The sequence below is a fragment of the Scyliorhinus torazame genome, chromosome 16, assembly GCF_047496885.1.
Source record: "Scyliorhinus torazame isolate Kashiwa2021f chromosome 16, sScyTor2.1, whole genome shotgun sequence".
Lineage (NCBI taxonomy): Eukaryota > Metazoa > Chordata > Chondrichthyes > Carcharhiniformes > Scyliorhinidae > Scyliorhinus > Scyliorhinus torazame.
This window is the reverse complement of record NC_092722.1, coordinates 197,931,496-197,958,236: the sequence shown is the minus strand read 5'-3', so window position 1 is coordinate 197,958,236 and position 26,741 is coordinate 197,931,496. Positions and strand designations below refer to the sequence as shown.

At 56.2% G+C, this 26,741-nt stretch overlaps 1 protein-coding gene across 1 annotated transcript in view; it reads left to right on the top strand.

The window, feature by feature from the left end:
• sfr1 (SWI5-dependent homologous recombination repair protein 1) overlaps positions 1-26,741 on the top strand; it is a 44,055-nt gene that overhangs the window by 9,375 nt on the left and 7,939 nt on the right. Inside the window, exons 2-3 of the mRNA XM_072479758.1 lie at positions 23,296-23,417; positions 25,386-25,826. Of these exons, the coding sequence (XP_072335859.1) occupies positions 23,316-23,417; positions 25,386-25,826 (543 nt within the window). The 5' untranslated portion in view covers positions 23,296-23,315. The remainder of the gene's footprint in view (positions 1-23,295; positions 23,418-25,385; positions 25,827-26,741) is intronic.

The following is a 26,741-nucleotide window of genomic DNA, read 5'->3' as shown; positions in this document are numbered from 1 at the left end:
CTCAGTATTGACCCTCTGACAGTGCGGCACTCCCTCAGTACTGACCCTCTGACAGTGCAGCACTCCCTCAGTATTGACCCTCTGACAGTGCAGCACTCCCTCAGTACTGATTCTCTGACAGTGCATCACTCCCCCAGTACTGACCCTCTGACAGTGCAGCACTCCCTCAGTACTGACCCTCTGACAGTGAGGCACTCCCTCAGTACTGTCCCTCTGACAGTGCAGCACTCCCTCAGTACTGACCCTCTGACAGTGCAGCACTCCCTCAGTACTGACGCTCTGACAGTGCAGCACTCCCTCAGTACTGACCCTCTGACAGTGCGGCGCTCCCTCAGTACTGACCCTCTGACAGTGCGGCACTCCCTCAGTACTGACCCTCTGACAGTGCAGCACTCCCTCAGTACTGACTCTCTGACAGTGCGGCACTCCCTCAGTACTGACCCTCTGACAGTGCAGCACTCCCACAGTGCTGAACCTCTGACAGTGCAGCACTCCCTCAGTATTGACCCTCTGACAGTGCAGCACTCCCTCAGTACTGACTCCCTGACAGTGCAGCACTCCCTCAGTACTGACCCTCTGACAGTGCAGCACTCCCACAGTACTGAACCTCTGACAGTGCGGCACTCCCTCAGTACTGACCCTCTGACAGTGCGGCACTCCCTCAGTACTGACCCTCTGACAGTGCGGCACTCCCTCAGTACTGACCCTCTGACAGTGCGGCACTCCCTCAGTACTGACCCTCTCACAGTGCGGCACTCCCTCAGTACTGACCCTCTGACAGTGCGGCACTCCCTCAGTACTGACCCTCTGACAGTGCGGCACTCCCTCAGTACTGACCCTCTGACAGTGCGGCACTCCCTCAGTACTGACCCTCTGACAGTGCGGCACTCCCTCAGTACTGACCCTCTGACAGTGCGGCACTCCCTCAGTACTGACCCTCTGACAGTGCGGCACTCCCTCAGTACTGACCCTCTGACAGTGCGGCACTCCCTCAGTACTGACCCTCTGACAGTGCAGCACTCCCTCAGTACTGACCCTCTGACAGTGCGACACTCCCTCAGTACTGACCCTCTGACAGTGCGGCACTCCCTCAGTACTGACCCTCTGACAGTGCGACACTCCCTCAGTACTGACCCTCTGACAGTGAGGCACTCCCTCAGTACTGACCCTCTGACAGTGCGGCGCTCCCTCAGTACTGACCCTCTGACAGTGCAGCATTCCCTCAGTACTGACCCTCTGACAGTGCAGCACTCCCTCAGTACTGACCCTCTGACAGTGCGGGGCTCCCTCGGTACTGACCCTCTGACAGTGCGGCACTCCCTCAGTACTGACCCTCTGACAGTGCAGGACTCCCTCAGTACTGACCCTCTGACAGTGCGGCACTCCCTCAGTACTGACCCTCTGACTGTGCAGCACTCCCTCAGTACTGACCCTCTGACAGTGCGGCACTCCCTCAGTACTGACCCTCTGACAGTGCAGCACTCCCTCACCACTGACCCTCTGACTGTGCAGCACTCCCTCAGTACTGACCCTCTGACAGTGCGGCACACCCTCAGTACTGACCCTCTGACAGTGCAGCACTCCCTCAGTACTGACCCTCTGACAGTGCAGCACTCCCTCAGTACTGACCCTCTGACAGTGCGGCACTCCCTCAGTACTGACCCTCTGACAGTGCATCACTCCCTCAGTACTGACCCTCTGACTGTGCAGCACTCCCTCAGTACTGACCCTTTGACAGTGCAGCACTCCCTCAGTACTGACCCTCTGACTGTGCAGCACTCCCTCAGTACTGACCCTCTGACAGTGCGGCACTCCCTCAGTACTGACCCTTTGACAGTGCAGCACTCCCTCAGTACTGACCCTCTGACTGTGCAGCACTCCCTCAGTACTGACCCTCTGACAGTGCGGCACTCCCTCAGTACTGACCCTCTGACAGTGCAGCACTCCCTCAGTACTGACCCTCTGACAGTGCGGCGCTCCCTCAGTACTGACCCTCTGACAGTGCGGCGCTCCCTCAGTACTGACCCTCTGACAGAGCAGCACTCCCTCAGGGCTGACCCTCTGACAGTGCAGCACTCCCTCAGTACTGACCCTCTGACAGTGCGGCACTCCCTCAGGGCTGACCCTCTGACAGTGAAGTACTCCCTCAGTACTGACCCTCTGACAGTGCAGCACTCCCTCAGTACTGACCCTCTGACAGTGAGGTGCTCCCTCAGTACTGACCCTCTGACAGTGCGGCGCTCCCTCAGTACTGACCCTCTGACAGTGCGGCATTCCCTCAGTACTGACCCTCTGACAGTGCAGCACTCCCTCAGTACTGACCCTCTGACAGTGCGGGGCTCCCTCGGTACTGACCCTCTGACAGTGCGGCACTCCCTCAGTACTGACCCTCTGACAGTGCAGCATTCCCTCAGTACTGACCCTCTGACAGTGCAGCACTCCCTCAGTACTGACCCTCTGACAGTGCGGGGCTCCCTCGGTACTGACCCTCTGACAGTGCGGCACTCCCTCAGTACTGACCCTCTGACAGTGCAGCACTCCCTCACCACTGACCCTCTGACAGTGCAGGACTCCCTCAGTACTGACCCTCTGACAGTGCTGCACTCCCTCAGTACCGACCCTCTGACAGTGCGGCTCTCCCTCAGGACTGACCCTCTGACAGTGCGGCTCTCCCTCAGTACTGACCCTCTGACAGTGAAGTACTCCCCCAGTACTGACCCTCTGACAGTGCGGCACTCCCTCAGTACTGACCCTCTGACAGTGCGGTGCTCCCTCAGTACTGACCCTCTGACAGTGCAGCACTCCCTCAGTACTGACCCTCTGACAGTGCAGCACTCCCTCAGTACTGACCCTCTGACAGTGCGGCACTCCCTCAGTACTGACCCACTGACAGTGCAGCACTCCCTCAGTACTGACCCTCTGACAGTGCAGCACTCCCTCAGTACTGACCCTCTGACAGTGCGGCGCTCCCTCAGTACTGACCCTCTGACAGTGCAGCATTCCCTCAGTACTGACCCTCTGACAGTGCGGCGCTCCCTCAGTACTGACCCTCTGACAGTGCAGCACTCCCTCAGTACTGACCCTCTGACAGTGCGGCGCTCCCTCAGTACTGACCCTCTGACAGTGCAGCACTCCCTCAGTACTGACCCTCTGACAGTGCAGCACTCCCTCAGTATTGACCCTCTGACAGTGCGGCACTCCCTCAGTACTGACCCTCTGACAGTGCAGCACTCCCTCAGTACTGACCCTCTGACAGTGCGGCACTCCCTCAGTACTGACCCCCTGACAGTGCTGCACTCCCTCAGTATTGACCCTCTGACAGTGCGGCACTCCCTCAGTACTGACCCTCTGACAGTGCAGCACTCCCTCAGTATTGACCCTCTGACAGTGCGGCACTCCCTCAGTACTGACCCTCTGACAGTGCAGCACTCCCTCAGTATTGACCCTCTGACAGTGCAGCACTCCCCCAGTACTGACCCTCTGACTGTGCAGCACTCCCTCAGTACTGACCCTCTGACAGTGCGGCACACCCTCAGTACTGACCCTCTGACAGTGCAGCACTCCCTCAGTACTGACCCTCTGACAGTGCAGCACTCCCTCAGTACTGACCCTCTGACAGTGCGGCACTCCCTCAGTACTGACCCTCTGACAGTGCATCACTCCCTCAGTACTGACCCTCTGACTGTGCAGCACTCCCTCAGTACTGACCCTTTGACAGTGCAGCACTCCCTCAGTACTGACCCTCTGACTGTGCAGCACTCCCTCAGTACTGACCCTCTGACAGTGCGGCACTCCCTCAGTACTGACCCTTTGACAGTGCAGCACTCCCTCAGTACTGACCCTCTGACTGTGCAGCACTCCCTCAGTACTGACCCTCTGACAGTGCGGCACTCCCTCAGTACTGACCCTCTGACAGTGCAGCACTCCCTCAGTACTGACCCTCTGACAGTGCGGCGCTCCCTCAGTACTGACCCTCTGACAGTGCGGCGCTCCCTCAGTACTGACGCTCTGACAGTGCAGCAGTCCCTCAGTACTGACCCTCTGACAGTGCGGCGCTCCCTCAGTACTGACCCTCTGACAGTGCGGCACTCCCTCAGTACTGACCCTCTGACAGTGCAGCACTCCCTCAGTACTGACTCTCTGACAGTGCGGCACTCCCTCAGTACTGACCCTCTGACAGTGCAGCACTCCCACAGTACTGAACCTCTGACAGTGCAGCACTCCCTCAGTATTGACCCTCTGACAGTGCAGCACTCCCTCAGTACTGACTCCCTGACAGTGCAGCACTCCCTCAGTACTGACCCTCTGACAGTGCAGCACTCCCACAGTACTGAACCTCTGACAGTGCGGCACTCCCTCAGTACTGACCCTCTGACAGTGCGGCACTCCCTCAGTACTGACCCTCTGACAGTGCGGCAGTCCCTCAGTACTGACCCTCTGAGAGTGCGGCACTCCCTCAGTATTGACCCTCTGACAGTGCAGCACTCCCTCAGTACTGATTCTCTGACAGTGCAGCACTCCCTCAGCACTGACCCTCTGACAGTGCAGCACTCCCTCAGCACTGACCCTCTGACAGTGCAGCACACCCTCAGTACTGACCCTCTGACAGTGCGGCACTCCCTCAGTACTGACCCTCTGACAGTGCAGCACTCCCTCAGCACTGACCCTCTGACAGTGCAGCACTCCCTCAGCACTGACCCTCTGACAGTGCAGCACTCCCTCAGTACTGACCCTCTGACAGTGCAGCACTCCCTCAGCACTGACCCTCTGACAGTGCAGCACACCCTCAGAACTGACCCTCTGACAGTGCAGCACTCCCTCAGCACTGACCCTCTGACAGTGCAGCGCTCCCTCAGTACTGACCCTCTGACAGTGCGGCACTCCCTCAGTACTGACCCTCTGACAGTGCAGCGCTCCCTCAGTACTGACCCTCTGACAGTGCAGCACTCCCTCAGTACTGACCCTCTGACAGTGCAGCGCTCCCTCAGTACTGACCCTCTGACAGTGCAGTACTCCCTCAGTACTGACCCTCTGACAGTGCGGGACTCCCTCGGTACTGACCCACTGACAGTGCAGCACTCCCTCAGTACTGACCCTCTGACAGTGCAGCACTCCCTCAGTACTGACCCTCTGACAGTGCAGCACTCCCTCAGTACTGACCCTCTGACAGTGCGGCACTCCCTCAGTATTGACCCTCTGACAGTGCGGCACTCCCTCAGTACTGACCCTCTGACAGTGCTGCACTCCCTCAGTATTGACCCTCTGACAGTGCGGCACTCCCTCAGTACTGACCCTCTGACAGTGCAGCACTCTCTCAGTATTGACCCTCTGACAGTGCGGCACTCCCTCAGTACTGACCCTCTGACAGTGCAGCACTCCCTCAGTATTGACCCTCTGACAGTGCAGCACTCCCTCAGTACTGATTCTCTGACAGTGCATCACTCCCCCAGTACTGACCCTCTGACAGTGCAGCACTCCCTCAGTACTGACCCTCTGACAGTGAGGCACTCCCTCAGTACTGTCCCTCTGACAGTGCAGCACTCCCTCAGTACTGACCCTCTGACAGTGCAGCACTCCCTCAGTACTGACGCTCTGACAGTGCAGCACTCCCTCAGTACTGACCCTCTGACAGTGCGGCGCTCCCTCAGTACTGACCCTCTGACAGTGCGGCACTCCCTCAGTACTGACCCTCTGACAGTGCAGCACTCCCTCAGTACTGACTCTCTGACAGTGCGGCACTCCCTCAGTACTGACCCTCTGACAGTGCAGCACTCCCACAGTGCTGAACCTCTGACAGTGCAGCACTCCCTCAGTATTGACCCTCTGACAGTGCAGCACTCCCTCAGTACTGACTCCCTGACAGTGCAGCACTCCCTCAGTACTGACCCTCTGACAGTGCAGCACTCCCACAGTACTGAACCTCTGACAGTGCGGCACTCCCTCAGTACTGACCCTCTGACAGTGCGGCACTCCCTCAGTACTGACCCTCTGACAGTGCGGCACTCCCTCAGTACTGACCCTCTGACAGTGCGGCACTCCCTCAGTACTGACCCTCTCACAGTGCGGCACTCCCTCAGTACTGACCCTCTGACAGTGCGGCACTCCCTCAGTACTGACCCTCTGACAGTGCGGCACTCCCTCAGTACTGACCCTCTGACAGTGCGGCACTCCCTCAGTACTGACCCTCTGACAGTGCGGCACTCCCTCAGTACTGACCCTCTGACAGTGCGGCACTCCCTCAGTACTGACCCTCTGACAGTGCGGCACTCCCTCAGTACTGACCCTCTGACAGTGCGGCACTCCCTCAGTACTGACCCTCTGACAGTGCAGCACTCCCTCAGTACTGACCCTCTGACAGTGCGACACTCCCTCAGTACTGACCCTCTGACAGTGCGGCACTCCCTCAGTACTGACCCTCTGACAGTGCGACACTCCCTCAGTACTGACCCTCTGACAGTGAGGCACTCCCTCAGTACTGACCCTCTGACAGTGCGGCGCTCCCTCAGTACTGACCCTCTGACAGTGCGGCACTCCCTCAGTACTGACCCTCTGACTGTGCAGCACTCCCTCAGTACTGACCCTCTGACAGTGCGGCACTCCCTCAGTACTGACCCTCTGACAGTGCAGCACTCCCTCACCACTGACCCTCTGACTGTGCAGCACTCCCTCAGTACTGACCCTCTGACAGTGCGGCACACCCTCAGTACTGACCCTCTGACAGTGCAGCACTCCCTCAGTACTGACCCTCTGACAGTGCAGCACTCCCTCAGTACTGACCCTCTGACAGTGCGGCACTCCCTCAGTACTGACCCTCTGACAGTGCATCACTCCCTCAGTACTGACCCTCTGACTGTGCAGCACTCCCTCAGTACTGACCCTTTGACAGTGCAGCACTCCCTCAGTACTGACCCTCTGACTGTGCAGCACTCCCTCAGTACTGACCCTCTGACAGTGCGGCACTCCCTCAGTACTGACCCTTTGACAGTGCAGCACTCCCTCAGTACTGACCCTCTGACTGTGCAGCACTCCCTCAGTACTGACCCTCTGACAGTGCGGCACTCCCTCAGTACTGACCCTCTGACAGTGCAGCACTCCCTCAGTACTGACCCTCTGACAGTGCGGCGCTCCCTCAGTACTGACCCTCTGACAGTGCGGCGCTCCCTCAGTACTGACCCTCTGACAGAGCAGCACTCCCTCAGGGCTGACCCTCTGACAGTGCAGCACTCCCTCAGTACTGACCCTCTGACAGTGCGGCACTCCCTCAGGGCTGACCCTCTGACAGTGAAGTACTCCCTCAGTACTGACCCTCTGACAGTGCAGCACTCCCTCAGTACTGACCCTCTGACAGTGAGGTGCTCCCTCAGTACTGACCCTCTGACAGTGCGGCGCTCCCTCAGTACTGACCCTCTGACAGTGCGGCATTCCCTCAGTACTGACCCTCTGACAGTGCAGCACTCCCTCAGTACTGACCCTCTGACAGTGCGGGGCTCCCTCGGTACTGACCCTCTGACAGTGCGGCACTCCCTCAGTACTGACCCTCTGACAGTGCAGCATTCCCTCAGTACTGACCCTCTGACAGTGCAGCACTCCCTCAGTACTGACCCTCTGACAGTGCGGGGCTCCCTCGGTACTGACCCTCTGACAGTGCGGCACTCCCTCAGTACTGACCCTCTGACAGTGCAGCACTCCCTCACCACTGACCCTCTGACAGTGCAGGACTCCCTCAGTACTGACCCTCTGACAGTGCTGCACTCCCTCAGTACCGACCCTCTGACAGTGCGGCTCTCCCTCAGGACTGACCCTCTGACAGTGCGGCTCTCCCTCAGTACTGACCCTCTGACAGTGAAGTACTCCCCCAGTACTGACCCTCTGACAGTGCGGCACTCCCTCAGTACTGACCCTCTGACAGTGCGGTGCTCCCTCAGTACTGACCCTCTGACAGTGCAGCACTCCCTCAGTACTGACCCTCTGACAGTGCAGCACTCCCTCAGTACTGACCCTCTGACAGTGCGGCACTCCCTCAGTACTGACCCACTGACAGTGCAGCACTCCCTCAGTACTGACCCTCTGACAGTGCAGCACTCCCTCAGTACTGACCCTCTGACAGTGCGGCGCTCCCTCAGTACTGACCCTCTGACAGTGCAGCATTCCCTCAGTACTGACCCTCTGACAGTGCGGCGCTCCCTCAGTACTGACCCTCTGACAGTGCAGCACTCCCTCAGTACTGACCCTCTGACAGTGCGGCGCTCCCTCAGTACTGACCCTCTGACAGTGCAGCACTCCCTCAGTACTGACCCTCTGACAGTGCAGCACTCCCTCAGTATTGACCCTCTGACAGTGCGGCACTCCCTCAGTACTGACCCTCTGACAGTGCAGCACTCCCTCAGTACTGACCCTCTGACAGTGCGGCACTCCCTCAGTACTGACCCCCTGACAGTGCTGCACTCCCTCAGTATTGACCCTCTGACAGTGCGGCACTCCCTCAGTACTGACCCTCTGACAGTGCAGCACTCCCTCAGTATTGACCCTCTGACAGTGCGGCACTCCCTCAGTACTGACCCTCTGACAGTGCAGCACTCCCTCAGTATTGACCCTCTGACAGTGCAGCACTCCCCCAGTACTGACCCTCTGACAGTGCAGCACTCCCTCAGTACTGACCCTCTGACAGTGAGGCACTCCCTCAGTACTGTCCCTCTGACAGTGCAGCACTCCCTCAGTACTGACCCTCTGACAGTGCAGCACTCCCTCAGTACTGACGCTCTGACAGTGCAGCACTCCCTCAGTACTGACCCTCTGACAGTGCGGCGCTCCCTCAGTACTGACCCTCTGACAGTGCGGCACTCCCTCAGTACTGACCCTCTGACAGTGCAGCACTCCCTCAGTACTGACTCTCTGACAGTGCGGCACTCCCTCAGTACTGACCCTCTGACAGTGCAGCACTCCCACAGTACTGAACCTCTGACAGTGCAGCACTCCCTCAGTATTGACCCTCTGACAGTGCAGCACTCCCTCAGTACTGACTCTCTGACAGTGCAGCACTCCCTCAGTACTGACCCTCTTGCAGTGCAGCACTCCCACAGTACTGAACCTCTGACAGTGCGGCACTCCCTCAGTACTGACCCTCTGACAGTGCGGCACTCCCTCAGTACTGACCCTCTGACAGTGCAGCACTCCCTCAGTACTGACCCTCTGACAGTGCGGCACGCCCTCCGTACTGACCCTCTGACAGTGCGGCACTCCCTCAGTACTGACCCTCTGACAGTGCAGCACTCCCTCAGTATTGACCCTCTGACAGTGCAGCACTCCCTCAGTACTGATTCTCTGACAGTGCATCACTCCCCCAGTACTGACCCTCTGACAGTGCAGCACTCCCTCAGTACTGACCCTCTGACAGTGCGGCACTCCCTCAGTACTGACACTCTGACAGTGCGGCACTCCCTCAGTACTGACCCTCTGACAGTGCAGCACTCCCTCAGTATTGACCCTCTGACAGTGCATCACTCCCTCAGTACTGACCCTCTGACAGTGCGGCACTCCCTCAGCACTGACCCTCTGACAGTGCATCACTCCCTCAGTACTGACCCTCTGACAGTGCGGCACTCCCTCAGTACTGACCCTCTGACAGTGCAGCACTCCCTCAGTACTGACCCACTGACAGTGCGGCACTCCCTCAGTACTGACCCTCTGACAGTGCGGCACTCCCTCAGTACTGACCCTCTGACAGTGCATCACTCCCTCAGTATTGACCCTCTGACAGTGCATCACTCCCTCAGTACTGACCCTCTGACAGTGCGGCACTGCCTCAGTACTGACCCTCTGACAGTGCGGCACTCCCTCAGTACTGACCCTCTGACAGTGCGGCACTCCCTCAGTACTGACCCTCTGACAGTGCAGCACTCCCTCAGTACTGACCCTCTGACAGAGCAGCACTCCCTCAGTACTGACCCTCTGACTGTGCAGCACTCCCTCAGTACTGACCCTCTGACAGTGCAGCACTCCCTCAGTACTGACCCTCTTACAGTGCGGCACTCCCTCAGTACTGACCCTCTGACAGTGCATCACTCCCTCAGTACTGACCCTCTGACTGTGCAGCACTCCCTCAGTACTGACCCTTTGACAGTGCAGCACTCCCTCAGTACTGACCCTCTGACAGTGCAGCACTCCCTCAGTACTGACCCTCTGACAGTGCAGCACTCCCTCAGTACTGACCCTCTGACAGTGCGGCACTCTCTCAGTACTGACCCACTGACAGTGCAGCACTCCCTCAGTACTGACCCTCTGACAGTGCAGCACTCCCTCAGTACTGACCCTCTGACAGTGCGGCGCTCCCTCAGTACTGACCCTCTGACAGTGCAGCATTCCCTCAGTACTGACCCTCTGACAGTGCAGCACTCCCTCAGTACTGACCCTCTGACAGTGCGGGGCTCCCTCGGTACTGACCCTCTGACAGTGCGGCACTCCCTCAGTACTGACCCTCTGACAGTGCAGCACTCCCTCACCACTGACCCTCTGACAGTGCAGGACTCCCTCAGTACTGACCCTCTGACAGTGCGGCACTCCCTCAGTACTGACCCTCTGACTGTGCAGCACTCCCTCAGTACTGACCCTCTGACAGTGCGGCACTCCCTCAGTACTGACCCTCTGACAGTGCAGCACTCCCTCACCACTGACCCTCTGACAGTGCGGCACTCCCTCAGTACTGACCCTCTGACAGTGCGGCACTCCCTCAGTACTGACCCTCTGACTGTGCAGCACTCCCTCAGTACTGACCCTCTGACAGTGCGACACTCCCTCAGTACTGACCCTCTGACAGTGAGGCACTCCCTCAGTACTGACCCTCTGACAGTGCGGCACTCCCTCAGTACTGACCCTCTGACAGTGCAGCACTCCCTCAGTACTGACCCTCTGACAGTGCGGCACTCCCTCAGTACTGACCCCCTGACAGTGCTGCACTCCCTCAGTATTGACCCTCTGACAGTGCGGCACTCCCTCAGTACTGACCCTCTGACAGTGCAGCACTCCCTCAGTATTGACCCTCTGACAGTGCGGCACTCCCTCAGTACTGACCCTCTGACAGTGCAGCACTCCCTCAGTATTGACCCTCTGACAGTGCAGCACTCCCTCAGTACTGATTCTCTGACAGTGCATCACTCCCCCAGTACTGACCCTCTGACAGTGCAGCACTCCCTCAGTACTGACCCTCTGACAGTGAGGCACTCCCTCAGTACTGTCCCTCTGACAGTGCAGCACTCCCTCAGTACTGACCCTCTGACAGTGCAGCACTCCCTCAGTACTGACGCTCTGACAGTGCAGCACTCCCTCAGTACTGACCCTCTGACAGTGCGGCGCTCCCTCAGTACTGACCCTCTGACAGTGCGGCACTCCCTCAGTACTGACCCTCTGACAGTGCAGCACTCCCTCAGTACTGACTCTCTGACAGTGCGGCACTCCCTCAGTACTGACCCTCTGACAGTGCAGCACTCCCACAGTACTGAACCTCTGACAGTGCAGCACTCCCTCAGTATTGACCCTCTGACAGTGCAGCACTCCCTCAGTACTGACTCCCTGACAGTGCAGCACTCCCTCAGTACTGACCCTCTGACAGTGCAGCACTCCCACAGTACTGAACCTCTGACAGTGCGGCACTCCCTCAGTCCTGACCCTCTGACAGTGCGGCACTCCCTCAGTACTGACCCTCTGACAGTGCGGCACTCCCTCAGTACTGACCCCCTGACAGTGCTGCACTCCCTCAGTATTGACCCTCTGACAGTGCGGCACTCCCTCAGTACTGACCCTCTGACAGTGCAGCACTCCCTCAGTATTGACCCTCTGACAGTGCGGCACTCCCTCAGTACTGACCCTCTGACAGTGCAGCACTCCCTCAGTATTGACCCTCTGACAGTGCAGCACTCCCCCAGTACTGACCCTCTGACAGTGCAGCACTCCCTCAGTACTGACCCTCTGACAGTGAGGCACTCCCTCAGTACTGTCCCTCTGACACTGCAGCACTCCCTCAGTACTGACCCTCTGACAGTGCAGCACTCCCTCAGTACTGACGCTCTGACAGTGCAGCACTCCCTCAGTACTGACCCTCTGACAGTGCGGCGCTCCCTCAGTACTGACCCTCTGACAGTGCGGCACTCCCTCAGTACTGACCCTCTGACAGTGCAGCACTCCCTCAGTACTGACTCTCTGACAGTGCGGCACTCCCTCAGTACTGACCCTCTGACAGTGCAGCACTCCCACAGTACTGAACCTCTGACAGTGCAGCACTCCCTCAGTATTGACCCTCTGACAGTGCAGCACTCCCTCAGTACTGACTCTCTGACAGTGCAGCACTCCCTCAGTACTGACCCTCTTGCAGTGCAGCACTCCCACAGTACTGAACCTCTGACAGTGCGGCACTCCCTCAGTACTGACCCTCTGACAGTGCGGCACTCCCTCAGTACTGACCCTCTGACAGTGCAGCACTCCCTCAGTACTGACCCTCTGACAGTGCGGCACGCCCTCCGTACTGACCCTCTGACAGTGCGGCACTCCCTCAGTACTGACCCTCTGACAGTGCAGCACTCCCTCAGTATTGACCCTCTGACAGTGCAGCACTCCCTCAGTACTGATTCTCTGACAGTGCATCACTCCCCCAGTACTGACCCTCTGACAGTGCAGCACTCCCTCAGTACTGACCCTCTGACAGTGCGGCACTCCCTCAGTACTGACACTCTGACAGTGCGGCACTCCCTCAGTACTGACCCTCTGACAGTGCAGCACTCCCTCAGTATTGACCCTCTGACAGTGCATCACTCCCTCAGTACTGACCCTCTGACAGTGCGGCACTCCCTCAGCACTGACCCTCTGACAGTGCATCACTCCCTCAGTACTGACCCTCTGACAGTGCGGCACTCACTCAGTACTGACCCTCTGACAGTGCAGCACTCCCTCAGTACTGACCCACTGACAGTGCGGCACTCCCTCAGTACTGACCCTCTGACAGTGCGGCACTCCCTCAGTACTGACCCTCTGACAGTGCATCACTCCCTCAGTATTGACCCTCTGACAGTGCATCACTCCCTCAGTACTGACCCTCTGACAGTGCGGCACTGCCTCAGTACTGACCCTCTGACAGTGCGGCACTCCCTCAGTACTGACCCTCTGACAGTGCGGCACTCCCTCAGTACTGACCCTCTGACAGTGCAGCACTCCCTCAGTACTGACCCTCTGACAGAGCAGCACTCCCTCAGTACTGACCCTCTGACTGTGCAGCACTCCCTCAGTACTGACCCTCTGACAGTGCAGCACTCCCTCAGTACTGACCCTCTTACAGTGCGGCACTCCCTCAGTACTGACCCTCTGACAGTGCATCACTCCCTCAGTACTGACCCTCTGACTGTGCAGCACTCCCTCAGTACTGACCCTTTGACAGTGCAGCACTCCCTCAGTACTGACCCTCTGACAGTGCAGCACTCCCTCAGTACTGACCCTCTGACAGTGCAGCACTCCCTCAGTACTGACCCTCTGACAGTGCGGCACTCTCTCAGTACTGACCCACTGACAGTGCAGCACTCCCTCAGTACTGACCCTCTGACAGTGCAGCACTCCCTCAGTACTGACCCTCTGACAGTGCGGCGCTCCCTCAGTACTGACCCTCTGACAGTGCAGCATTCCCTCAGTACTGACCCTCTGACAGTGCAGCACTCCCTCAGTACTGACCCTCTGACAGTGCGGGGCTCCCTCGGTACTGACCCTCTGACAGTGCGGCACTCCCTCAGTACTGACCCTCTGACAGTGCAGCACTCCCTCACCACTGACCCTCTGACAGTGCAGGACTCCCTTAGTACTGACCCTCTGACAGTGCGGCACTCCCTCAGTACTGACCCTCTGACTGTGCAGCACTCCCTCAGTACTGACCCTCTGACAGTGCGGCACTCCCTCAGTACTGACCCTCTGACAGTGCAGCACTCCCTCACCACTGACCCTCTGACAGTGCGGCACTCCCTCAGTACTGACCCTCTGACAGTGCGGCACTCCCTCAGTACTGACCCTCTGACTGTGCAGCACTCCCTCAGTACTGACCCTCTGACAGTGCGACACTCCCTCAGTACTGACTCTCTGACAGTGCAGCACTCCCTCAGTATTGACCCTCTGACAGTGCGGCACTCCCTCAGTACTGACCCTCTGACAGTGCAGCACTCCCTCAGTATTGACCCTCTGACAGTGCAGCACTCCCTCAGTACTGATTCTCTGACAGTGCATCACTCCCCCAGTACTGACCCTCTGACAGTGCAGCACTCCCTCAGTACTGACCCTCTGACAGTGAGGCACTCCCTCAGTACTGTCCCTCTGACAGTGCAGCACTCCCTCAGTACTGACCCTCTGACAGTGCAGCACTCCCTCAGTACTGACGCTCTGACAGTGCAGCACTCCCTCAGTACTGACCCTCTGACAGTGCGGCGCTCCCTCAGTACTGACCCTCTGACAGTGCGGCACTCCCTCAGTACTGACCCTCTGACAGTGCAGCACTCCCTCAGTACTGACTCTCTGACAGTGCGGCACTCCCTCAGTACTGACCCTCTGACAGTGCAGCACTCCCACAGTACTGAACCTCTGACAGTGCAGCACTCCCTCAGTATTGACCCTCTGACAGTGCAGCACTCCCTCAGTACTGACTCCCTGACAGTGCAGCACTCCCTCAGTACTGACCCTCTGACAGTGCAGCACTCCCACAGTACTGAACCTCTGACAGTGCGGCACTCCCTCAGTCCTGACCCTCTGACAGTGCGGCACTCCCTCAGTACTGACCCTCTGACAGTGCGGCACTCCCTCAGTACTGACCCTCTGACAGTGCGGCACTCCCTCAGTACTGACCCTCTCACAGTGCGGCACTCCCTCAGTACTGACCCTCTGACAGTGCGGCACTCCCTCAGTACTGACCCTCTGACAGTGCGGCACTCCCTCAGTACTGACCCTCTGACAGTGCGGCACTCCCTCAGTACTGACCCTCTGACAGTGCGGCACTCCCTCAGTACTGACCCTCTGACAGTGCGGCACTCCCTCAGTACTGACCCTCTGACAGTGCGGCACTCCCTCAGTACTGACCCTCTGACAGTGCGGCACTCCCTCTGTTCTGACCCTCTGACAGTGCAGCACTCCCTCAGTACTGACCCTCTGACAGTGCGACACTCCCTCAGTACTGACCCTCTGACAGTGCGGCACTCCCTCAGTACTGACCCTCTGACAGTGCGACACTCCCTCAGTACTGACCCTCTGACAGTGAGGCACTCCCTCAGTACTGACCCTCTGACAGTGCGGCGCTCCCTCAGTACTGACCCTCTGACAGTGCAGCATTCCCTCAGTACTGACCCTCTGACAGTGCAGCACTCCCTCAGTACTGACCCTCTGACAGTGCGGGGCTCCCTCGGTACTGACCCTCTGACAGTGCGGCACTCCCTCAGTACTGACCCTCTGACAGTGCAGGACTCCCTCAGTACTGACCCTCTGACAGTGCGGCACTCCCTCAGTACTGACCCTCTGACTGTGCAGCACTCCCTCAGTACTGACCCTCTGACAGTGCGGCACTCCCTCAGTACTGACCCTCTGACAGTGCAGCACTCCCTCACCACTGACCCTCTGACTGTGCAGCACTCCCTCAGTACTGACCCTCTGACAGTGCGGCACACCCTCAGTACTGACCCTCTGACAGTGCAGCACTCCCTCAGTACTGACCCTCTGACAGTGCAGCACTCCCTCAGTACTGACCCTCTGACAGTGCGGCACTCCCTCAGTACTGACCCTCTGACAGTGCATCACTCCCTCAGTACTGACCCTCTGACTGTGCAGCACTCCCTCAGTACTGACCCTTTGACAGTGCAGCACTCCCTCAGTACTGACCCTCTGACTGTGCAGCACTCCCTCAGTACTGACCCTCTGACAGTGCGGCACTCCCTCAGTACTGACCCTTTGACAGTGCAGCACTCCCTCAGTACTGACCCTCTGACTGTGCAGCACTCCCTCAGTACTGACCCTCTGACAGTGCGGCACTCCCTCAGTACTGACCCTCTGACAGTGCAGCACTCCCTCAGTACTGACCCTCTGACAGTGCGGCGCTCCCTCAGTACTGACCCTCTGACAGTGCGGCGCTCCCTCAGTACTGACCCTCTGACAGAGCAGCACTCCCTCAGGGCTGACCCTCTGACAGTGCAGCACTCCCTCTGGACTGACCCTCTGACAGTGCGGCACTCCCTCAGGGCTGACCCTCTGACAGTGCGGCACTCCCTCAGTACTGACCCTCTGACAGTGAGGTGCTCCCTCAGTACTGACCCTCTGACAGTGCGGCGCTCCCTCAGTACTGACCCTCTGACAGTGCGGCATTCCCTCAGTACTGACCCTCTGACAGTGCAGCACTCCCTCAGTACTGACCCTCTGACAGTGCGGGGCTCCCTCGGTACTGACCCTCTGACAGTGCGGCACTCCCTCAGTACTGACCCTCTGACAGTGCAGCATTCCCTCAGTACTGACCCTCTGACAGTGCAGCACTCCCTCAGTACTGACCCTCTGACAGTGCGGGGCTCCCTCGGTACTGACCCTCTGACAGTGCGGCACTCCCTCAGTACTGACCCTCTGACAGTGCAGCACTCCCTCACCACTGACCCTCTGACAGTGCAGGACTCCCTCAGTACTGACCCTCTGACAGTGCTGCACTCCCTCAGTACCGACCCTCTGACAGTGCGGCTCTCCCTCAGTACTGACCCTCTGACAGTGCGGCTCTCCCTCAGTACTGACCCTCTGACAGTGAAGTACTCCCCCAGTACTGACCCTCTGACAGTGCGGCACTCCCTCAGTACTGACCCTCTGACAGTGCGGTGCTCCCTCAGTACTGACCCTCTGACAGTGCAGCACTCCCTCAGTACTGACCCTCTGACAGTGCAGCACTCCCTCAGTACTGACCCTCTGACAGTGCGGCACTCCCTCAGTACTGACCCACTGACAGTGCAGCACTCCCTCAGTACTGACCCTCTGACAGTGCAGCACTCCCTCAGTACTGACCCTCTGACAGTGCGGCGCTCCCTCAGTACTGACCCTCTGACAGTGCAGCATTCCCTCAGTACTGACCCTCTGACAGTGCGGCGCTCCCTCAGTACTGACCCTCTGACAGTGCAGCACTCCCTCAGTACTGACCCTCTGACAGTGCGGCGCTCCCTCAGTACTGACCCTCTGACAGTGCAGCACTCCCTCAGTACTGACCCTCTGACAGTGCAGCACTCCCTCAGTATTGACCCTCTGACAGTGCGGCACTCCCTCAGTACTGACCCTCTGACAGTGCAGCACTCCCTCAGTACTGACCCTCTGACAGTGCGGCACTCCCTCAGTACTGACCCCCTGACAGTGCTGCACTCCCTCAGTATTGACCCTCTGACAGTGCGGCACTCCCTCAGTACTGACCCTCTGACAGTGCAGCACTCCCTCAGTATTGACCCTCTGACAGTGCGGCACTCCCTCAGTACTGACCCTCTGACAGTGCAGCACTCCCTCAGTATTGACCCTCTGACAGTGCAGCACTCCCTCAGTACTGATTCTCTGACAGTGCATCACTCCCCCAGTACTGACCCTCTGACAGTGCAGCACTCCCTCAGTACTGACCCTCTGACAGTGAGGCACTCCCTCAGTACTGTCCCTCTGACAGTGCAGCACTCCCTCAGTACTGACCCTCTGACAGTGCAGCACTCCCTCAGTACTGACGCTCTGACAGTGCAGCACTCCCTCAGTACTGACCCTCTGACAGTGCGGCGCTCCCTCAGTACTGACCCTCTGACAGTGCGGCACTCCCTCAGTACTGACCCTCTGACAGTGCAGCACTCCCTCAGTACTGACTCTCTGACAGTGCGGCACTCCCTCAGTACTGACCCTCTGACAGTGCAGCACTCCCACAGTACTGAACCTCTGACAGTGCAGCACTCCCTCAGTATTGACCCTCTGACAGTGCAGCACTCCCTCAGTACTGACTCTCTGACAGTGCAGCACTCCCTCAGTACTGACCCTCTGACAGTGCAGCACTCCCACAGTACTGAACCTCTGACAGTGCGGCACTCCCTCAGTACTGACCCTCTGACAGTGCGGCACTCCCTCAGTACTGACCCTCTGACAGTGCAGCACTCCCTCAGTACTGACCCTCTGACAGTGCGGCACGCCCTCCGTACTGACCCTCTGACAGTGCGGCACTCCCTCAGTACTGACCCTCTGACAGTGCAGCACTCCCTCAGTATTGACCCTCTGACAGTGCAGCACTCCCTCAGTACTGATTCTCTGACAGTGCATCACTCCCCCAGTACTGACCCTCTGACAGTGCAGCACTCCCTCAGTACTGACCCTCTGACAGTGCGGCACTCCCTCAGTACTGACACTCTGACAGTGCGGCACTCCCTCAGTACTGACCCTCTGACAGTGCAGCACTCCCTCAGTATTGACCCTCTGACAGTGCATCACTCCCTCAGTACTGACCCTCTGACAGTGCGGCACTCCCTCAGCACTGACCCTCTGACAGTGCATCACTCCCTCAGTACTGACCCTCTGACAGTGCGGCACTCCCTCAGTACTGACCCTCTGACAGTGCAGCACTCCCTCAGTACTGACCCTCTGACAGTGCAGCACTCCCTCAGTACTGACCCACTGACAGTGCGGCACTCCCTCAGTACTGACCCTCTGACAGAGCGGCACTCCCTCAGTACTGACCCTCTGACAGTGCATCACTCCCTCAGTATTGACCCTCTGACAGTGCATCACTCCCTCAGTACTGACCCTCTGACAGTGCGGCACTGCCTCAGTACTGACCCTCTGACAGTGCGGCACTCCCTCAGTACTGACCCTCTGACAGTGCGGCACTCCCTCAGTACTGACCCTCTGACAGTGCAGCACTCCCTCAGTACTGACCCTCTGACAGAGCAGCACTCCCTCAGTACTGACCCTCTGACTGTGCAGCACTCCCTCAGTACTGACCCTCTGACAGTGCAGCACTCCCTCAGTACTGACCCTCTGACAGTGCGGCACTCCCTCAGTACTGACCCTCTGACAGTGCATCACTCACTCAGTACTGACCCTCTGACTGTGCAGCACTCCCTCAGTACTGACCCTTTGACAGTGCAGCACTCCCTCAGTACTGACCCTCTGACAGTGCAGCACTCCCTCAGTACTGACCCTCTGACAGTGCAGCACTCCCTCAGTACTGACCCTCTGACAGTGCGGCACTCCCTCAGTACTGACCCACTGACAGTGCAGCACTCCCTCAGTACTGACCCTCTGACAGTGCAGCACTCCCTCAGTACTGACCCTCTGACAGTGCGGCGCTCCCTCAGTACTGACCCTCTGACAGTGCAGCATTCCCTCAGTACTGACCCTCTGACAGCGCAGCGCTCCCTCAGTACTGACCCTCTGACAGTGCGGGGCTCCCTCGGTACTGACCCTCTGACAGTGCGGCACTCCCTCAGTACTGACCCTCTGACAGTGCAGCACTCCCTCACCACTGACCCTCTGACAGTGCAGGACTCCCTCAGTACTGACCCTCTGACAGTGCGGCACTCCCTCAGTACTGACCCTCTGACTGTGCAGCACTCCCTCAGTACTGACCCTCTGACAGTGCGGCACTCCCTCAGTACTGACCCTCTGACAGTGCAGCACTCCCTCACCACTGACCCTCTGACAGTGCGGCACTCCCTCAGTACTGACCCTCTGACAGTGCGGCACTCCCTCAGTACTGACCCTCTGACTGTGCAGCACTCCCTCAGTACTGACCCTCTGACAGTGCAGCACTCCCTCAGTACTGACCCACTGACTGTGCAGCACTCCCTCAGTACTGACCCTCTGACAGTGCATCACTCCCTCAGTACTGACCCTCTGACAGTGCGGCACTCCCTCAGTACTGACCCTCTGACAGTGCATCACTCCCTCAGTACTGACCCTCTGACAGTGCGGGGCTCCCTCGGTACTGACCCTCTGACAGTGCGGCACTCCCTCAGTACTGACCCTCTGACAGTGCAGCACTCCCTCACCACTGACCCTCTGACAGTGCAGGACTCCCTCAGTACTGACCCTCTGACAGTGCTGCACTCCCTCAGTACCGACCCTCTGACAGTGCGGCTCTCCCTCAGTACTGACCCTCTGACAGTGCGGCTCTCCCTCAGTACTAACCCTCTGACAGTGAAGTACTCCCCCAGTACTGACAGTGCGGCACTCCCTCAGTACTGACCCTCTGACAGTGCAGCACTCCCTCAGTACTGACCCTCTGACAGTGCAGCGCTCCGCCAGTACTGACCCTCTGACAGTGCAGCACTCCCTCAGTACCAAGTCACGCATCACCCATCTAATAAATGTCTGAACTGTCGTCAACACGTTTACACCATTAGTTCACAAGAACAGAACAATCAGAAACAGATTTGACCGGGTGTTGCTTAATAGGAATATAGGAACAGAAGTAGGACATTCAGCCAGTCAAACCTACTCTGCCAATCGATATGATTGTAAATTCATAAGATTATAGATATATCTTAACACATACTATCCCCACATGCCTTTACGTTATTGGTAATCAGAAATCTATCAATCTCTGCTTTAAATTTACAGAATTATTAAGCTTCTGGGATAGGGAATTGTAAAAATTCACAACCCTCCGTGTAAAGAAACATCTCCTCATCTCGGTCCTAAGTAGCTTCCCCCTTATTTTGCCATTGTGCCTCCTGGTTCTAGGCTCCCCAACCAAGAGAAACATCGTACCTGCTTCTACCCTGTCCATTGCTTCAAATATTTTGCAGGTTTCAATGAGATCATCTCTCATTCTTCGAAACTCTAGAGAATACAGGCCCAGTTTTCCCATCTCTCTTAATAAGACAGTCCCACCATCCCCGGAACAAGTCTGGTGAACCTTCGTTACGCTTTCTCCATGACAATATGTCTTCTCCGAAGTAAGGAGACTAGAACTGCACACAGCACTCCAGTTGCGGTCTAACCAAGCTTCTATACAATGAAGCAAGTCACCAATACTGCACTCAAATCCTCTTAATAAAGGCTAACATTCTATTAACCTTCCTAATAGCTTGCTCCACCTTCATGTCAGCCTTCACTGATTTATGAACATGGACACCCAGGTCCCTTTGTACATCTACATTTTCTAATTTCTTACCATTTAGGAAATACTCTGCAAATCTGTTCCTTCTGCCAAGGTGGATTAACTCACATTATCTTCCACCTGCCATGTTCTTGCCCACTCATTGTCCAAATCCTGTAGCTGCTTTTCATCCTCACAACACACATTCTAACCTAACTTTGTATTATCAGCGAACTTGGAAATATTAAACTTGATTAGTATTCCTTTGAGTTTGCAAGCTTGAATGGCGATTTCATCAAGCTAGGAGGGGGGGGGGGGGGGGGGGGGGGACAGGAGGATGCGTGGTGCAAAAATAAAATAAAACAGCAGGATAGTAACTGTCACCATTTTATTATTAACTAACTTTATACATTGGAAAATTGTGTTTTTAAATGTATGCTATTTTGTGAAGATATCTTACTAGGTCCAATGAGACATATGGACATGCATGTTGCAACTTAGTCTCAAAATCTAGCAGTGTGGTTGATATTGCACATCTAATCGCTGTTGTGACATCTGAGGCTGTTTGAACCCCTTCACTCTCCTCTCCGTCAACGGGGACAGGAGGGAGGGAGCACCACATACCTGCAAGTCAAAAACAGGTCACTCATCTCACAGGTAGCCTCAGTGACTGCTAAACTTGTTCATTCCCTTTCCAGCAAACTGACAGCCAGAACAAAAAGATCAGGCAGCTCACCGCAGACACTGAGTCTGCCTGTGCGGAACTTCTTCATTTGGCCTTCCCCCCCTACAGCAAACTGAAAATCAGGGGCAAATAAAATTATGTGCACATATCGTGGGGCCTCAGAGCCGTCCCAGAACTTAATAATAATAATGATAATAATAATAAAACCGCTTATTGTCACAAGTAGGTTTCAATGAAGTTACTGTGAAAACCCCCTAGTCGCCACAATCTGGCACCAGTTTCAGGGAGGCCAGGACGGGAATTGAACCGTGCTGCTGGCCTTGTTCTGCATTGCAAGCCAGCTGTTCTCCCAACAGAGTCGCCGCTCCTTCTCCGTCATTATGGCCTCAGAACTCATAACCACAATCTCGTCCAGTGAGGGGGTCGTGACCCACCATTTCTCAATCTAAATTTCTCTCTAAATCTTCTCCTTTCTAAAAGAAAAAGCCCAACTATTCAATCATTCCTTTATACTTCCCCAATGAGTGTAATCTCTCATTTTTGTTCCAATCCTTGTAAATCGTTTGCACATTCTCTAGTGGTTCTTTTTATAGTATTTTGACTGGAACTATGCGGAGTAATAAATGTAGCCTGATCATGTCCAATGTAAGCTTAACTTATCTCCTTTCAATTTCAATGATTTGCTCACCTGTATTTGGGACGGCACGGTGGCACAGTGGTTAGCATTGCTGCCTCACAGCGCCAGGGACCCTAGTTCAATTCTGGCCTTGGGTCACTGTCTATGTGGAGTTTGTATGTTCTCCCTGTGCCTGCGTGGGTTTCCTCCGGGTGCTCCAGTTTCCTCCCACAGTCCAAAGATGAGTCGGTTAGGCGGATTGGCCATGATGAATTGCCCCTTTGTGTCCAGGGATGTGCAGATTAGGTTATGGGGTAACAGGGATGGGCGGACAAGGGAGTGGACATGGGTAGAGTGCCCTTTTGAAGGGTCAGTGCCGACTTGATGGGTCAAATCGCCTTCTACACTGTCGGAATTCTATGATTTTTAGACCCTTCTTTTACACAATTCAGTTTCTTATTTTCTAAGGTGCGTTTCCTGCCAAAATTTAGTAGATCACATTAAGCTATTTTAACGTTCATTAAAATTGCAAGTTTTCTAATATCTTCTTGTATTACGTTACATTTTCTTCAGTGTTGGCTGTATCACAGTACAGAGGCGAGCTTTATTCTAAGCTACAGTATTGTACCAGACGTGGCACAGCCTGAAGCTGACACAGGCGCCGGAATGTGGCGACTGGGGCTTTTCACAGTAACTTCATTTGAAGCCTACTTGTGACAATAAGCGATTTTCATTTTTCATTTCATTTCAGTGCCTGTGATAGTCAGTGTTCCAGTCTCCGGCAGTAACCAGCCTCAATGTCAATAAATACCAAGAAAGAGAAGATTTGGACAAAACACTCAATGTGAAAAGGCCTCTAATGTTTGTCACAAATGAGTTTTAATTGACCTATTTTTGTGTTGTCAGATTGCAAATAGAGTGCAGGAATGGAGAGTGAGGACGTCAGTTCCCCTTGTGGCTCTTTGTCGGCAGATCGGCCAGGGTCAGATGTTCAGACCGCAGCTCCCAGCAACATGGCAGCAAAAACGGTGAGAGTCATGCACAGAATGAAATAATTGTAATGGACAAGTTGGAAGGGTCCTGAGGTCTGCAAGTCTGACATGACCACCTTTAATGCAGGTCTCACTCACTGCATCACGTTACCGTTGATTGGGCTCTTGATTTCCTCAGCAATCCTCCCCTGGACATCAGATTGTGTGGCGTGCTGCATCGTGACATCCTTCTGTCCTATTCGCTATCTTCTTTTCGTCCTCAGTTTTCCCCACAAACACACACCTGAAATTGAGGCCTTAATATGTGGGAATTGTAGATATAAGCTTATTTCCGCAGAAATTGTAGCAAAGAATTTGCATTTCTATAGTGTGCCTCAAAGCACTTTACATCCAATGAATACTTTTGAAATGTAGTCTCTGTTATAATGAAGGAAATGTCTTAACAAGTTCCAACAACCAAAATTAACAAAAATATGGTATTAACCAGATAATCTGTTTTAGTGATGTTGGTTATGGGATAAATATTAATACTGGGAGACCGCCAGTGTTTTCATATCGAACATAGAACATTACAGCGCAGTACAGGCCCTTCGGCACTCGATGTTGCGCCGATCTGTGAAACCAATCTAAAGCCCATCTACATTATTCCCTTATCGTCCATATGTCTATCCAATGACCATTTAAATGCCCTTAATGTTGGTGAGTCCACTACTGTTGCAGGCAGGGCGTTCCACGCCCTTACTACTCTCCACCATATGTGGTGGAGATGTTTACGTCCACCTGAGAATGGTGCGCCTCAACTGAAAATTTGTCCCTGCGGATAGAGCGGTGTTCCCTCGCTTCTGACTTTGCGGACAATGCGGTGCGCCCTTGCCCCTGCAGACGGTGCAGTGCGACCTTGCCCCTGGCCCTGCGGATGGTGCAATGCCACCTCGCTCCTGGCCCTGCGGATGGTGCAGTGCCACCTTGCCCCTGGCCATGCAGACGATGCAATGCCACCTCGCTCCTGGCCCTGCGGACGGTGCAGTGCCACCTTGCCCCTGGCCCTGCAGACGGTGCAATGCCACCTTGCCCCTGGCCCTGTGGACGGTGCAGTGCCACCTTGCCCCTGGCCCTGCAGACGGTGCAATGCCACCTTGCCCCTGGCCCTGTGGACGGTGCAGTGCCACCTTGCCCCTGGCCCTGTGGACGGTGCAATGCCACCTTGCCCCTGGCCCTGTGGACGGTGCAGTGCCACCTTGCCCCTGGCCCTGCGGACGGTGCAGTGCCACCTTGCCCCTGGTCCTGCGGAAGGTGCAATGCCACCTTGCCCCTGGTCCTGGGGACGGTGCAATGTGACCTTGCCCCTGGCCCTGCGGACGGTGCAGTGCCACCTTGCCCCTGGCCCTGTGGACGGTGCAATGCCACCTTGCCCCTGGCCCTGCGGAAGGTGCAATGCCACCTTGCCCCTGGTCCTGGGGACGGTGCAATGTGACCTTGCCCCTGGCCCTGCGGACGGTGCAGTGCCACCTTGCTCCTGGCCCTGCGGACGGTGCAATGTGACCTTGCCCCTGGCCCTGCGGACTGTGCAGTGCCACCTTGCCCCTGGCCCTGTGGACGGTGCAGTGCCACCTCGCTCCTGTCCTTGCTGACTGTGCTGCCTGTCCTGCCCCCACCCCCGTGGATGGGATGTGCCCCCTCGCTCCTGTCCCTATCCCATCACTGGAGTCCCTGGTGATGGGGCGGCGCCCTCTCTCTGCTGTGTCCGCACCCTTGATGCCAACGGTTCCCCCTGTTTCTGCCACTAGGGCCATCAGGTTGGATTATGGGCTTGAGTCTCTAGAGTGGGACTTGAGCCCATGATCCTTTGACTAGAGAGTTGAGCATGCTACTGACTGAGCCATAGCTGCCTGAAGTACAGTGTGAGGATGTTAATTCAGATCAGTAGCAAAGGATATTGACTTAAATAGGTTACAAACCAAAGCTGCCAAATATTGTTATTTTTGTTGTTTCTCTCTCTGACAGCCCATGAGTGCCAGTCTCCGAGAGCGGCTGAAGAAAACACGGCGCTCCTTTAACTCTCCATTTATAGTGCCAAAGAGGCTAAAGATTGACTGTCAGAGTGAAGGTGGTGGAAGTACAAACCCTGACACTGATGGCAGTAAGAGCCAGACCCCTGATGAGGCTTGTTGTGTTGACTCTGGTGTAACCACGGGAACAGAGAGCCTTTGCAATAAGAAGGCGGATGAACAGCCTGAGACAAGTGTAATGGGGGAGTGTCTGAGATCTCACTGCACAGCCGCACGGAACATCCAGACACCCCCAGTGTCTCCAAGCTTTAATATTTCATCTGTGATCCCTGAACAGCAGCAACTACTTGAGGAGAAGGAACAATTGCAGAGAAAAGTGAGAGAGAAAGAGGAGATTCTTCGTAGATTGAAAATGGTTCAGATGTACAGAGCAAAGGTAAGCAGCTGACACTGTTTAATATTGAATACCAGACCATGGTTCACATTATCCATAAAGCAATGTTGGACCTGTGCTTCATTAAACTGTCAGCATTTGTGCTCGTGCCCACCTAGATTAACTTCCCCGGAAACTGTGGGAGCATCTTCTTGACATCCAGATACTGCTACTTGACATCCTGTATTTTGTTGCAATTTATATGTTCGAGCAGAGATAATGACTTTGTGGCACCTGGCAGCCTGGCACAGGCATCTTGGCAGTACCACCTGGGTGCCATCCTGGCATTGCCAAGGTGCCCAGGTGGCACTGCCAGCTGGCAGGGGCACTGCCAAGGTGCCAACCTGTCATTTTGCATGACAGGGATCGAACCCAGGGATGCCCCGTGCGTGTGCATGGTGGGGGGCAAGGGCCCCCTCATTGGTGAGTTGGGGCTTGTGGGGGGGGGGGGGTCGAGAGACCGGGGGTCTTTGGCAATGACGGCCCGATCTCTCCCTGCACTGAGGAGTTCCGGCGAGCGGAGCTCCTCCGTGTGACCTCGGTCGCATGTTTCCCACTGAGGCTCCCAATCTACCCAAATGGCCGTTCGATAGTGTGGTGTTTTCCGTCACTCTGAGCACTGGGAAACACCATCTAATCCCACTAATCCTAACACTCACCATCGCACGCTATGGGACTCTTCCCATTCGGGTAGATCGCACTCTTTATTTCTTCCCTACCTCTCTCCCTCGTTTCGTTATACAGTTTCTGGATTGTTATCATAGCTTCACGTGTTGTTCTGCTGTGACCAACTTTTCTTCTAGCTCATTCCTCCTGTGCTGCACTTTCCTTTACGCCTCATGCTTGAAGCTCCTTTGAAGGAATATACACCAAAATTAGGGCCCACTGAGCTGACCCCTTCAACGCCCTGGTTCTTGG